Here is a 15,509-nt window from a genome sequence, read left to right as displayed (position 1 = left end):
AGCACTGGCTATCACTGTAAAGAATAATGAATTACACCGTAGCCATTACTAGGCACCTAGTAATATAGTCTTCAGTGGGAGCAGATTTCGGAGCAGGATTATTTTTGTACTGGTTTCCGTGGAAATGGAGCCCCCCGGCTTTCGTGAAGTGCTGACAATACTGAGCACCCGACGCACTGAGTTCGCACGGCGCTTTGGTGACTATGAAGAACGAAAAAATGAATTTCGAGCTGCTTCACAACCCATTTGCCGTCGACGTTCGGCAAGGCAACTGAAGTGGTGCATCGTGGGATCTGTAGTTTGTATAGTTTACCCCCACTTTAATGAATGCAAAACGCACATAATTCGTGCGGAAATGGCTAAATTAATTGTTGCGATGGCAACATCGCGAATTCCTGGTGGGACTCATTAACTATATGGGCAGCGTTATTTCCGGACACACACACGGCACCTGAAAAAAAGCTTATAAGTAGCCATTTCAGTTTCAGTTGACACTGATTCGCCAGTATGGTTAAAAAGTATGGATTTTGTTATGAGGAAAGGAATTTTTATGAAACAGAGTCGAAACTACTTTGGTATCGCACAAAACAGACCAATCATTAAAGAAAATTGTGGTGTAAATTGGAGGGTCGAGTTTACGTCATGTGACCCAGTAGAGAGTCATCGTTCTCGAGCTGTAAGAGTGTCTTTGCTTTTGTAGGTTCCGGCAGCCTGCAGGGAAGGAGGCGTTGTCCCGCCGAATATCGCTCTTCACTAGGGCGGGACTCCGCTAATACCGTGGCGGGGAGCTTTTATTACAGCGGTTTTATCCAAATTTAATGACATTTTAGAACTTGTGGTATTTTAAAGTAACGGTTTTCTACAGGAACAATGATCAAGAACGGCCACCATGCTGTCAGCGAGCCGAGTAGGGAAGCCTGCGCTAATCCGGGAGCAGCAGCCTGTAGTCCGGAGAAAAGGAAACGCGTTGTACGGGTTTGGTGTGATGGTTGGTAAGTTGGTGTTTTTTTCCATTTAAAGCGCAGAATATGTGTCGTCACAAGTGTCACGTATCTTTGTAGTGTAGACTTAGCATGCTAGCTAAACATGCTAGCTAAAGAACCGTATTGCAGCATATTACATTATATTACATTACATCATTACATCACACACAGACACATTTAATATACTTGTATTCTGATGTTTAGGTTTAAGGCTGATATTTCTAGACGGGTCATTCTAGATCCTGATGTCAATACCAACAGAAGACAAATAGGTTGTCACATCCAGTTCATTCTTTTTAGTGTAATGTGTTGGCACTGAGATGAAGTGGAGTGTGTATGTGGCACTGGTGGGGAGTTCATGCTGGATTCATGTTGAATGAGAAGCGCGGATGGCCCCTGATGACCCCTGGGATTAGCAGACTGTTCCATCTGGGGGATTGAATGGCGACCATGCAGGAATTCATTGTGACACACAGCATATGGCCTGCTACGTGCCTCCACCCAACTATTTGCCCCAGAAATGAATGAATGAAAGGACGACTTGACTGAAAGCTGGGTCCAGTTTCCTTATTGGGCTAATATGGGTTTAACTGCACTTAGGGGGGGTTGTATTTTGGTCTCAGGTAAAGGTCTTACACTCAATTACTATTGTGAGGTAAAGGGTAGAACTGTAGTGATATTTACCCTTTGTTCAAAATCAGGCTGCTTCACCTCACTGGTCTGAACATCTAGCTGCTTCTAGTAGGACTTTCTCCAGACCTCCGCCATTCCTGTTAATATTTCTGAGCATTAGATGTTTTATTACTTTACGTTTACTGTGGTGGTAGTAGCCTAGTGGGTAACACACTCGCCTATGAACCAGAAGACCCAGGTTCAAACCCCACTTACTACCATTGTGTCCCTGAGCAAGACACTTAACCCTAAGTTGCTCCAGGGAGACTGTCCCTGTAACTACTGATTGTAAGTCGCTCTGGATAAGGGCGTCTGATAAATGCTGTAAATGTAAATGTAAAATGAAACAGGTAATGTGATATGGTTGCTATGTTTGATACTCACTATGTGAGAAGCCAGATTGCTCCTGTGCAGTGGTCCCTCAGCCCTGGTGATGATAGAAGCCAGCACAGTGTACACATTGCTTGCTCTGTGGCAGAGGAATCGTCTGCATACCTGTCATAGTTGCATTATGAAAATTAAAAATACTGACATGACCGACAACACTTCAAATCAAAGTGTGTAGGTTGAACCTCATGCAAGAAGAAATAAAAACAGCCTCGATAGAAGCATTTCTCTCATTGGGAGAAAGTTTGAAGAAAGTGCATTTGCGTTTTTGGTGGAGTTTTGATGTTGAAGTCAGCAGGTCTGCTGATTGGAGTGTCCATTTGGAGCAGCAGCCTTGAAGAGACAATGTCAATAACGTCCCATTGGGTCGCTTGGCATTTTCAGGTAGGAGGATTATTCTCTGGAGTCCTTGAGTCCCGTGCTTTCCACACAAGTACAAAATATTAACCAAAGAACTTGCAGGCGATAAACGCTGCCTCAGAAAGGAACGAGGTCATCTCAGTAATCCATCTTAAGGAACGCGGTGTTTTAGTGTCACGTTATCCTTTAAGGTCACTTTGGAAATGAAATAGCCTGATATCTGGTGGCTACTTTCTCTCTCACCCCTGCTTTCTTCCTCCTCTCCCTGGCACGTTCTAAAAAGCTGGACGATTAAATCTCTCCTAACAAACAAATGAGTGGAAGGTGTAGAGCAGTGTTAGTCAAAGTGGGATTTAGGGACCGAGGAAGACAGAGGATGCACAGTGACACCCCCACCTGGCCTTGAACCAGGGTACCAGTTTCCTTGCATAATGAATCATGATGGTAGTCTTCCCATTTCTTGTTAAAGGGCCTTAGGGCCATCTTGTATTTTCTGCCTATCCAGTGTTCTGAAAGATGTTGACATTTACAGCTGACCATTTTTTTTTTTTTTGTTATGTAGTTATGACATGGTCCACTATGGCCACTCCAACCAGCTGCGACAAGCAAAGGCAATGGGAGATTATCTTATAGTGGGAGTTCACAGTGATGGTGAGAGTAATGCAAACACACACACACACACACACACACACACACACACACACAGAGGCATACACACTACTTGAAGTGCATGTATGTCAGGTTATCATTACCCACCTGTATTCTTCCCTTCTTTCTCCCGGTCTCACTCTATTAGAGGAGATTGCGAAGCACAAGGGCCCGCCGGTATTTACGCAGCCAGAGAGGTATAAAATGGTGCGCGCCATCAAGTGGGTGGATGAAATTGTGGAGGGGGCACCTTACGTCACCACACTAGAGACGCTGGAAAAGTACAACTGTGACTTCTGTGTGCATGGAGGTGAGGCATTAGTGCTCTTCTTGAACAGGAGGTGGCATAGTTTAACTGGTAAAGTTTTAATGATTACCAGTTGCACGTTTATGCATGTAATGTTCAGTTTTCATCAAACACCTTGATCCAGAGCGCCTTTCAATCAGTAGGTACAGGGAAAGTCCCCCTTGGGACACAATGGTATTATTGTGTCTCTATTGCAAAAATGCAAACCTAAGTGTGGTTTGAACCCTCAATCCGCACATGAGATTTTTCAATTGATCACTTGCAAAATGAAAGTCATGTTGAAGATTTGCTAGTATTTTTATAATTTAGTATGATATTATATAATTTAGGTACTTGCCTCTATTTTATGCTCCTGTAATTAAAAATGTAGTTTGTCCCTTGATTAAAGTAGACACGAAGATCACCAATCGAAGATATAAATGTTCAGAACAATTTGTTTCTGCAATAATTTTATGTGGACTCATAGATGACATCACCTTAACTGTTGATGGGAAGGATACCTATGAAGAGGTGAAGAGGATGGACCGATACCGGTGAGTGTGGCTGGGTGTTCTGATCAACTGGAGGCTGTGGCACCCTGGCTGAGGGTTCTGTGTTCCGCAGGGAGTGCAAGAGAACGCAGGGCGTCTCCACTACTGACCTGGTGGGCCGCATGCTCCTCATGACCAAAGCCCACCACAGCAACATTGTAAGTGTCTTTGCTTTTGTAGGACAGCACGAGTGAGACTGATTCAGTCTGTCCTCACCTCTTGTCCTTTTATCTCAATCAGGACAGTTCAGAGTATCAGCAGCACACAGACAACTTTGGAAAGGTGAGACTTTCTCTGAGTATAAATTATTTATTGGTTTGTAATATAAAATAGCTTATACACACACGAAATAAACCCTATGTTACCACAAGGAGTCACTGCTGTCCCTTTTTTGTAGTCTAAAAAGATTTTCTAGTAGTGTTGATGATTAGCAGGGCCCAGGCAGTGTTCTTGCCTCCTTTCCAGGGATATGTGGCTCCCCACATTCACTATTAACCACTTGTGATGATTTATAGTATAGAGCATCTGTCCATGTTAGTCCAGTATCATAGTGTACAATGCATGTCCATTATAGTGCTACTGGTCTATTTGAAGATCCTGGAGGCTTTAACTGTTGTAGTGGTGATAGCTGTGGTGACCCACTGGTATGTTTCATGCAAAGTCATCTCATCAGCAGTTCATTGCTAGGTACTAGGATTCATCTGGTGGTCTCTTCATTGGACTATGGAGGTGGTCTGGGCACTTGATTCAGTGCCTCAGAGAACAAACAGAAGCAGCGGAAGACTGTGGCATTGTACAACTAGTACAGAAATATGTGGTTATAATGGTACATTAATAATGGTACATAATGTGCAACAGTGGCTTGGTACCCTAACTATGACAGCCTAAATAAGTTCAATTTGAACACTGTCTATGCTTGACTAGGTTAATATGTGATAAAGTGGACTTAGTAATTGACACTGTCCAGACAGAAGTCCAGATTGAAACAGGTGTGTTTTCAGTTTAGATTTAAACACTGAGACTGTGTCTAAGTCCCGAACACTGACTGGAAGCCGTTCCACAGCTGCGAAGCTCTATAGGAGAAGGATCTGCTCCCAGCTGTGACCTTCTGTACTTTGGGTACCAGTAGTTGACCCTGCACGCCTTCGAAAGCAGGGGGCATGGTGGATCATAAATAACTAAAAGTTTGTTGAGGTAACTGCAAGCGAGACCATTAAGTGCTTTAAAGGCAAAGAGTAGGATTTTTTTTGTAGTCAATCCTAAATTTGATTGGTAGCCATTGCAGTGATTGTAAGACTGGGGTGATGTGGTCAATTTTTTGGTTCTAGTGCAGCATTCTGTCTTAGTTTTTTTTTTTACTCATGAACATCCAGACAGTAATGCGTTGCAGTTATCTAACCTTGATTTAATAAAGGCTTGGATTAACGGTTTGGCTTTGTACATTGAGATCATATTTCTCATCTTTGCAATATCCTAGTGATATTATGTGTTAGAATGAGAGACTTGCATCAATGAGGACACCTTGATCCTTTACTCTGTACTTGGTGAGACAGACAGGCTATCCAGAGTTAATATGTAGTCAGACAGCATACATCTGGCTGCATGAGACCCAAGTACAAGAGCTTCTGTGTTCTCAGGGTTTAACAAAAGAAAGTTGGTGAGCATCCACTGTCTTATGTCTTTCAGACAATTCTCTATTCTGTTCAGCTGCTGCCTCTCGTCTGGCATTGCTGATAAATACAACTGTGTGTAGTCGCCATAGCAGTGAAAGTTAATACCATGTTTACCAATGACGTGACCTAAAGGTAACATGTATAAGTAAAATAGCAACAGACCTAAGATAGAACCTTGTGGAACACCAAACTCTACTTCTTACTATGTGAAGATGAATCACCATTAATATTCACAAACTGATACCAATCAGTCAAGTATGATCTGAGCCATGAGAGGGCTATTCCCTTAATCCCAACCTCTCAAGGAGAATAGCAGTAGGAATCAGTAGGAAGCAGGACAAGCAGTGAGATGCGGCCCTGATCAGAGACCAACAACAGGTCATTAACCATATAAACCAGCGCTGTCTCAGTAATATGATGAGGTCTAAATCCTGACTGATATACTTCATGAATGTTGTTGCTGTCTAGGTATGTGCACAGCTGTTGGGCCATGACCATTTGTCAAATTTTCTATATAAACGGGAGGTTGGATATCGGTCTATAATTCAATAGCTGACTGCGATCAAGATCAGTTTTTTTAATCAGGGGTCTAATCAGGGGGCTAACAAACGTGGTACGTAGCTGGTGCTAAGCAACAAATGAATACTTTTAAGGATAAGATAAGGATAAGGATAACGTCTTGTGCTACTTGTTTAAGGTTGAAGTGTTCTAATCGGTGGTCTGCTATTTGATTTAATTGCTTGCTCAAGTTCAGCGGGGTCTGAGAGATGATCAGCGGGGATAAATCTGGTAGGGTATTAATAAACCTCTGCGCTGTACTTGATGTAATTGTCCGTTTGTCTCTGTAGCATGGGGAGTTGATTTTATTGTGTCTTAGACATATTTTAAAAGTGATAACGAAATGATCTGAGATCTGAAATTGCAGAAGAGTGACTATTTAAACGGAAGGTCAGTAAAAGATCAAGCATGTGACCACCTTCATGAGTTGGTCCTATTATATTTTGTTTAACTCCGACTGAATCTATTATAGACAGGAACATGTCTTGTATAATATTAGTCCTGTGTGCCTTTAAATAACATTCAAAATTCATTATTTACTCTAGCTTATACAGTGGTTCAGTGGTTGGTTGTTTTTTTTTTTTTAAGCAGGTATCAAAGCAGATTGTCGTTCATTCTCTATTGTCCTTTTCTCCTTTCATGTGTTTCATGTGTCAACGTTTTGACACTTTCATGTGTTAATGTTACTGACAAGCAAGAAGAAAAAAAAAGATTAATAAAAGGAACTTTTATTCAGATTTGTTGTAGCATCATTCTTATATATTAATAATGCAATATAGGAAATATTCTTGAGTAATGTCATGTCTCAAACACAGGGTCCTAAAGGTCACAGTCCCTGGACTGGGGTCTCACAGTTTCTCCAGACATCCCAGAAGATTATCCAGTTTGCCTCAGGAAAGGAACCACAAACTGCAGACACAATCATCTATGTTGCTGGAGCTTTTGACCTCTTCCGTATCCTTCTCTATTGATATCTCACACAAACAACAACATTTTTTTCAACCCAAATCACAAGCAATACATCTCAATGGACATCGACAGGCCCCATAAAAACTTTTAACATTTAAACTTTATTTTGTAAATAATAAGGTTTGTACTTCACTGGCCTTTGACTTTTCTGGAATATTTTTCTGAATAATTTAACTAAATTGAATCGGGGGAGTGGTGAACTAGTGGGTAAGGAAGCCGACCAGTAATTGGAAGGTTGCGTGTTCAAATTCTTAACTGTCAAGGTGCCACTGAGGTCCCCTTGATCAAGGTCTCCCACACACTGCTCCCCGGGCCTGTCATGGCTGCCTACTGCTCACTAAGGGTGATGGTTAAATACAGAGGACCCATTTCGTTGTGTCACCATGTGCTGTACTGCAGAGTTTCACAATGACAATCACTTCACTTTCAAATGGTGATTGAAATGTTTTTTCAATGCAGAGCTACAAATCTGGGCATCAGGAGCCTTAGGAGTGAGAATCAGATACCACCCTGCATTTTTTATCTACAGATATTTATACCACAACAAATTATTGCCAAATAACCACACGTAGTTAGGAAACCTGTTAACTTGTCTTATCATAAAAATTTAATCTAGTGAAGACCTTGTGGCCTTTTACTGTCAGGTACAGAGGAGAGGCTAGAATTAAGGGGCAGTGGTTGCCTAGCGGTTTAGGAAGTGGCCCCATAATCAGAAGGTCACTTCACTTTAAAATTTATATTAAGGGATAGCCCTTCAAGTCACAAGGTCTGTTTATAGTTAACTGCTATATTTGTGCCTTGACCAGCACTCTGCTTCCAGACATCGGCCATGTGGATTTCTTGGAAACAGTGTACAAACAGGCGGATAGGCCATATGTCATTGTAGGCCTGCACTTTGATCAGGTGACTGTCCCTGGAAACAAAGCAGTCCCAATGCTGTATTTGTTACGGACTTTCCATGGATTATAATATAATTACAGCATCTCTCAATCATAATAGCCATGAGACTGTGTTGAATCGTCATTTTAATGACTGCAATTTATTGTCCAGATTATAACATATAATTGTCTGAATGAATCTTAGACTTCCTGCTGCGGAAATGCCTCAATGTACATGAGGGAAAACACATGGAAAGAGTTTTCTTAGCATAAATAAGACATACGGTGTTGATATATGTTCAGCTAGATGGGACTACACATTTTTCTACTTAATCAAATTCATATGTTAATAAATTATTGTTACTTTCGGAGATTGGTTACCAGGGCATGTACAGTACTGTGCAAAGGTTTTAGGCAGTATTGAAACCAATTTTAGGTCTTTCTAACAGTTAGTGTGGCATTGTTAAACGTGTAAAGCACACTAATAATTATTATTAAAAAGTCAATGTAGCAATAATTCCATTTGATTTGAGAACTTGATTTTTCATCTCGAGCTGTGCGTCAAGAGCTGGGGGTTGTAAACAAAATATTGTACTGCTGCTCAGAGGAAATAGGAGAACAGAGCGGTGGATACTTTTGTTTCTTTGTCCTGTTGCCGGCAGTATTGTTTGTGTTGGTGTGTTAGATGTACTTTTTTTTTTATTTTTTTTTATTACTGATTAACAGGGGTATGTGGGGACTGGTGATGGACTTATTGCTGATTAATGGGGGGACTGATAGTGATGACTTACACCCCTTTTTTCTTTTTTTTTTTAAACCAGGAAGTAAACCGGTACAAAGGGAAGAACTACCCAATCATGAACGTACATGAAAGAACTCTGAGTGTGCTGGCTTGCAGGGTAAGTGCGTTCACATCACAACACATTCCATCACCATACTGTACAAAGTCAAGCCATCAATACCCTGAGGTGTTATCATGCTACTGACCAAAGGGCACTTTCACAAAATAGTTCATTTGCTTTGGTCCGAATCAGTTGGTGAGTTTGTAACAATGTATAATTTTCCTCTTGGTTTGGTTACCTTTCACACAGAGAAAAATCCAAGCGAACCAAATTGTGCAACTTCAAATCACGTGAGAATTTCTCTGCTGATTGATAAGATGTATCACTGCGAGAACAACAAAAGTAAATACAGGATGCAGATCTGCTGTTGTGGACTGAGTTTGTGTTAAATTGGAGGAACATGATGGAAGTAAATTTACAGTGCATCTAGAAAGTATTCATAGCGCATCATTTTTTCCACATTTTGTTATGTTATAGCTTTATTCCAAAATGGATTAAATATTATTTTTCTGCAGAATTCTACACACATCAACCCATAATGACAAAAGTTTACTTGAGGTTTATATATATAAGTACATAGTCACATGTACAAAAGTATTTATAGCCTTTGCTCAATACTTTGTTGATGCACCTTTGGCAGCAATTACAGCATTTACATTTATGGCATTTATCAGATGCCCTTATCCAGAGCAACAATCAGAAGTTACAGAGACAGTCCCCCTGGACCAGCTCAAGGTTAAGTGTCTTGGCTCAAGCCTCAAGTCTTTTGGAATATGATGCACAAGCACTGACTCATTTGCCAGTTTTACCCATTCCTCTTTGCAGCACCTCTCAAGCTCCATCAGGTTGGATGGGAAGCGTTGGTGCACAGCCATTTAAATATCTCGCCAGAGATGTTAATTTGGATTCAAGTCTGGCCACTCAAGGATATTCACAGAGTTGTCCTGAAGCCACTTCTTTTTCCTGAGAACCATACCCACAGCATGATGCTGTCACCTCCATGCTTCACTGTAGGGATGGAAGACAAAGTTCTTCAGTGTTCATCTAGAGGAGAACCTCTCCTGGAATCTCAACACCAGTTCAACAGCCAAGAAAGCCCAGCAGTGTGTCTACCTCCTGCGGAGGCTGAGGAAAGCCCATCTGTTACCACCTATCCTCACCACCTTCTATAGAGGGACTATTACCCTACCGTGGATAGTGAGGACAGCTGAGATCATCAGAGTCTCTCTTCCCTGCATAAGGGACATTTACAACACATGCTGCATCAGTGAAGGAATCTACACACTCCTCACATGCACTCTTCAACCTCCTACCATCTGGAAAAATGTACCGAAGCATTCAGGCCCCTTACTTGTACATTGTACATTTTGTACATTTACAGCATTTATCAGACGCCCATATCCAGAGCGACTTACAATCAGTAGTTACAGGGACAGTCCCCCTGGAGCAACTCAGGGTTAAGTGTCTTGCTCAGGGACACAATGGTAGTAAGTGGGATTTGAACCTGGGTCTTCTGGTTCATAGGCGAGTGTGTTACCCACTAGGCTACTACCACCCTTACTGCCAGACTATGAAACAGCTTCACCCCACAGGCCATCAGACACCTGAACTCTCAGTGACTTTCCACTCTAAACTGACAAACACACTCTACCTCTTATGTTCAGAACATTTCTTTATTATGTTTCTATTACAGCAGTATTTGCACATTGTTACTCTGCACCTTAATTAGCAATTTTAATTACTGATTTTCTGTAACCTTCCACAGATTTGTGCCTCGAGATAATTCTGTCTCAGAGGTCTACAGACAATTGCTTTGACTTCATGCTTGGTTTGTGCTCCAACATGAACTGTCAACTGTGGGACCTTATATAGAATGGTGTGTGCCTTTCCAAATCAGGTCCAATCAACATTTTTTTTTTTTTTGGATAATCAGGGGAAACAGGAAGCACTCAAGCTCAATTTTGAGCTTCATGGTAAAGGTTTTGAATACATATGTACACGTTTTTTATTTTAAAGGTCCCCTATTATGAAAACTTCACTTTGTGAGGGTATTTAACATTATCATGAGTTTCCCTAGCCCGTCTATGGTCCTGCAGTGGCTAGAAATGGCTATACATGAATGTAAAAAGTGGCCATTATGCTTCACCATTCAGAGAGCAGCAGCTCATGTCGTCATAAGAGGAAATTTTTCCTCCTGTTTCTCTTTGCTTTGTCTGCGCAAAGAATTTCCCACCCATCCCCTAGAAAGTAAATCCACCGACAGTCATGGTTTGAAAATGTGCAGTTGCTCAGTGATAGTTCAGTCATGCAAGACTCTGAATAGTGGGTTAATGAAAAATGTTCCTGGAAAAATGTTGGCACAATTTCCTGTTAGGGCCAAACGGGCCTCTCTCCGCCTCATTAGCGTAGAAAGATACAGACACTGAAACGGTGCATCCTGGGGAAATCTCATTGTGTGACTTGATCAAAGTGGCTGTAATTCTGCATCAAGGCTGAATTTTGGAAAGAGACTTCATGTAAAGGATTAAGGGAGCACTAAGACCGATATAAAAGCAAAAATTCTGAGGGGAAAAAAAAAAAGAAGAATCAATTTTGCAATAATTCTGGAACATAACAAAAAGTGGAAAAGTGATGCACTGTGAACACTTCCGGATGCACTATACATGGGTTGTCTGTTGCCCAGGCACTTTTATATTACATTTTATGCATTTACCACTTTACCACCAACATACAGTTTGAAAACGGTTTCATCTTGAAAACAAAATGCTGATGCAATGGAGTCGCCGACGGCATATAACAAGACAATACAGGATGTGGCGTGCATTAATCATACAGAACTGTGGGAAAAAAAATGTGAAACGACTTTGAAATTTAACCATAATTCACTGTTCTCTAAATCTTCTGATAGCGTGATTTGGTCCTGTTTTAGTTCGGCACGCGTTCTCACCAGGCGGACTGCACTCACCAGGCGGAGTTTGCGATTTAATTCGAATCTTGGTGTGGCTGTTTTGATGCACACTTGAGTGCAATTACTGTGTTTACACCAGACACAACAATTACGGCTGGGTCGTAATAATAATGCACTGGAGGGTCTTCCTCTTCTCTGATGTGCAGTTAGAGTACCGCACTGTTATGCAGTGTGTTATGTTATGACTGACTCTATTGTGCACCTGTAGCGGTGAGGACCACTGGACTATAGACGTTCAGGGACCTTGTAGCTATACACACTTGCCTTGGTTTGTCAACACTTATCTCAGTATTAAGCTAAAACTGGGATTAGATTCTTCCTGAACAATGAGGGGATTCAAAATGTTTTAATTTCAAGGGTTCACTTACGTTTTCCACTAGAATTTTCCACTATTTTTTTTATGGCTCTTCTTTATGATTTTTTCCTTGACTGCATTTTACAACAAGTTAATGAAGAAAACAATGAATACTCATATGGTATATGGTTCACATACTTTTCTTGTTTATATTTCATGAATAATAAAGTATACACAGTATAGCTGTTGATCAGGGTGCTCATGAGCCTCCAACTGTCCTGAGTAAGTCACCTTCAATGTCCCCTTCCAGCCAGACATACTACAGAATAGTCCACCTGTGAGCTAGAGAGGGGCAGAAATTATTCCACTAATTATTCCATAACACTGAACACAAACATTACACATCTGTCTTAACAGAAGTTTAGAGAGGAACAAGTCCTAAACCCTACTTCTCACCAACCAGGCGCAAATTATTTTTGCTTACTTAGCCATTGTCCTACATATTGTATGAGTTGTATCCATTTGAATCATTCATGAAACTTTTAACTAATAAATATGTTATTTTCTTCAAATTGCATATTTTCTTTTTCTTTCAGCTTTTAATTCTTCCTTATTTATTTCTACAGTATGTGTCTGAGGTGGTGATAGGAGCGCCATACACTGTGGGCAAAGATTTACTGGACCACTTTAAGGTAGGACATTGTTTTGGGGGAAATGTTTACAGGACCCTTTCTGATCCCTTTTTGTGCTTCTCTGCATCATTTGTCATCTGTGTGTTTAATGCATCACTGAGGTTTGTATGTCTGTACATGTAATCGCATTAACATACAATGCACACAACTGGCTCACTGTGGTGCTAAATGACAGCGGAATGTAGGAGTCATGTGACCGCAGATGTGTAACCTGAATGTTGTTCCCTTTCCAGGTTGATTTGGTTTGTCATGGGAAGACTGAGGTTTTTCCAGATAAAGATGGATCTGACCCATATGCTGTGAGTTCTAAAGCACCCATTGCAGCCGTCATTGAAACAAATATAATAATTGTAAAGTGTCTTTGGACTGTCCGGTGCAGGGAATGTGAAGAAGTGTGATTTATCACCCGAACAGGTACCAAAGAAGAGGGGAATTTTTCATACTGTGGACAGTGGCAATGGCCTGACCACCGATGACATTGTACAGAGAATAATTGAGAACAGGTAAAAGATGTCTATTTTATTTATTTACTTGCCAGACACCCTTATCCAGCGCTACGCAGCTCCTCGTCCAGGCAATGGTCATCTCCAAACTCGACTACTGTAACTCTCTCCTGGCTGGAGCCTCTGCAGTCACCATAAAACCACTCCAGATGATCCAAAATATGGCAGCCCGTCTCGTTTTCAATCAGCCAAAATACACCCATGTTACACCTCTTCTTACCTCCCTCCACTGGCTCCCGGTAGCTGCTCGCATTGAGTTCAAATCCTTGATGCTTGCCTACAGGGCTGTAAATGGAACTGCGCCCTCCTACATCAACACACTACTCCCTAGCTACACTCCTGCACGCTCTCTCAGATCGGCAAACGAAAGGAGACTAAAAATTCCTTCTTCACGGGGTCTCCGATTCCAATCATCTCTGTTCTCCGTTGTTGTCCTTGGCTGGTGGAACAACCTGCCCTCCTCCACACGACTAGGCGAGACTATCACCACTTTTAAGAAGCAGGTGAAAACCCTCTTATTCAAAAAAATATTACAGACAAATCTAACACTTACACACGCACATGCGTACACATTGCACAACAATACAAAAATGTATAAATGCATTATATTTTTTCTTAGTCTAGCACCTAACAATCTCTGAGCATGCTCTTCACTGACAAGTGAAACTCAATATTCTATAGAAACCGAACGAGAATTGCTGGTGTCTTCCTCTTGTAAGTCACTTTGGATAAAAGCGTCTGCTAAATAAAGTAAAGTAAAGTAAAGTAAAGTACTTACCATGACTAGTTACAGGGACTGTCCCCTTGGAGACACTCAGGGCTAAGTGTCTTGCTTAGGGACACAATGGTACATAATGGACACAGTTTAAACCTGGGACTTTGTGGTATTCTGGTTACTACCACCCTGCATAACCTGCATAAACTAGATCTAGAACTAAAACTGTTGGCAAAATATCTTATCCATGAATTATGTCATTTCAAAATCATTTTCATTGATTAATTCATTTGAACTTTTCTTTGCTTACCTATTGTAGGCTTCAGTATGAGGCGAGGAATCAGAAGAAAGAGGCCAAAGAGATGGCGGTAATTGAGGCCATGAAGAAGCGAGAGGAGAAGACTCAGGAGCAGGAGTCGCTTCATTCAGTATAAGAACTGCTGCCTCGGAACAAGGAAAGCCAGGACTGTTGAACCCTATGGCCTTCAGTGACCTCTCCCTACGCGCTGCAGCGGTGTTTCCTTTTAAATAATTGCTTTTCATAACGAGAGTAACACATAATCGGTTCAGGAGAGGAATTTTAAAAAAGCTATTAAATGGGTGAACATCTTCCTAATGATTTACATGCTCTCTATCTGAGAGAATAAAAAACAGACAATAAATATAAGCCTCAAATTATTTTAAGTCCATTATCATACAAAATTGACTGTCACTGTGGTGTTCTTTAAAGGTCGTCTTCTAACTTTTTGTGTTCAGTTTCTTTTTGTGTGTGAATTTCCTGTTCACTTGTGGAATTTTAACCATACTATTTCCCCATGGATTTGGTGTTTTCTGTAACTCCTTCACTCTTGATGACTTGGACCTCAGGTAAAACCATTCTTCACCTAGCTATGTTCATTACGTTCACATGACTGAGATGGGTAGGGTGGGGAAACGGTGGCCTGGGAATTCGATTTGTAGTGTATTCTCCATATTTATTTATGGTAGTTTTTTTAATCAGTCCAGGACTCTTGGCATGATTTTGTGACGTGTGATTTTGTATTTAAAATAAATGACCGATAAATTAAATTTAAATAATAAAGTCACATAAGTAACATTTGCCAGTGTTTCTTTTGCTGCTGCAGCATCACAAGATGTGTGTTTTCACAGAACACAGCACCGTCCAGTTAATACAAGTTGTTGGTTGGCCTGTTCACCAGATAACCCTGTTTGTTCCAGCCATAACGCAGTTAGTTATTAGTGGCAGTGGTGGTGCGACTAAATAAATAAAAAGTTACTGGGAATAAAAAGTTACTCTGAGGCTGCAAAAAAGGGCTATAGACCGCTATAAACCACGAGTATAATTCAGTGTAAGACACGAAAAACCGTTTAGTCTCCAAAAGGCATATTTCGTTTGCATCTTTAGAATTAATATAATAAGCGAAAGCGTTGTGTAATTTAACGCGAGATAAATCAAAACATTATAGTACAGCGCAATATCAAAATCAAACACCTATTATGAAGAACAGTTTATTACAACGCAGCAAATC

At 40.9% G+C, this 15,509-nt stretch overlaps 1 protein-coding gene across 1 annotated transcript; it reads left to right on the top strand.

Moving 5' to 3' along the window:
• The first annotated feature begins 670 nt into the window (after positions 1-670).
• Positions 671-14,722, top strand: pcyt2 (phosphate cytidylyltransferase 2, ethanolamine). Its single transcript, XM_028973804.1, has 13 exons — positions 671-992; positions 2,965-3,053; positions 3,199-3,360; positions 3,824-3,890; positions 3,961-4,045; positions 4,128-4,169; positions 6,934-7,072; positions 7,908-7,990; positions 8,787-8,864; positions 12,697-12,762; positions 12,996-13,061; positions 13,177-13,265; positions 14,300-14,722. The coding sequence occupies exons 1-13, from the start codon at positions 871-873 to the stop codon at positions 14,412-14,414; spliced, it is 1,203 nt and encodes a 400-aa protein (XP_028829637.1). The 5' UTR covers positions 671-870; the 3' UTR covers positions 14,415-14,722.
• Positions 14,723-15,509: the final 787 nt, after the last annotated feature.

This window comes from Denticeps clupeoides, chromosome 3 (assembly GCF_900700375.1).
Source record: "Denticeps clupeoides chromosome 3, fDenClu1.1, whole genome shotgun sequence".
NCBI classification, from domain to species: Eukaryota; Metazoa; Chordata; class Actinopteri; order Clupeiformes; family Denticipitidae; genus Denticeps; species Denticeps clupeoides.
Note: the sequence above shows the minus strand (reverse complement) of the source record. Positions and strands in the feature narration are given on the sequence as shown.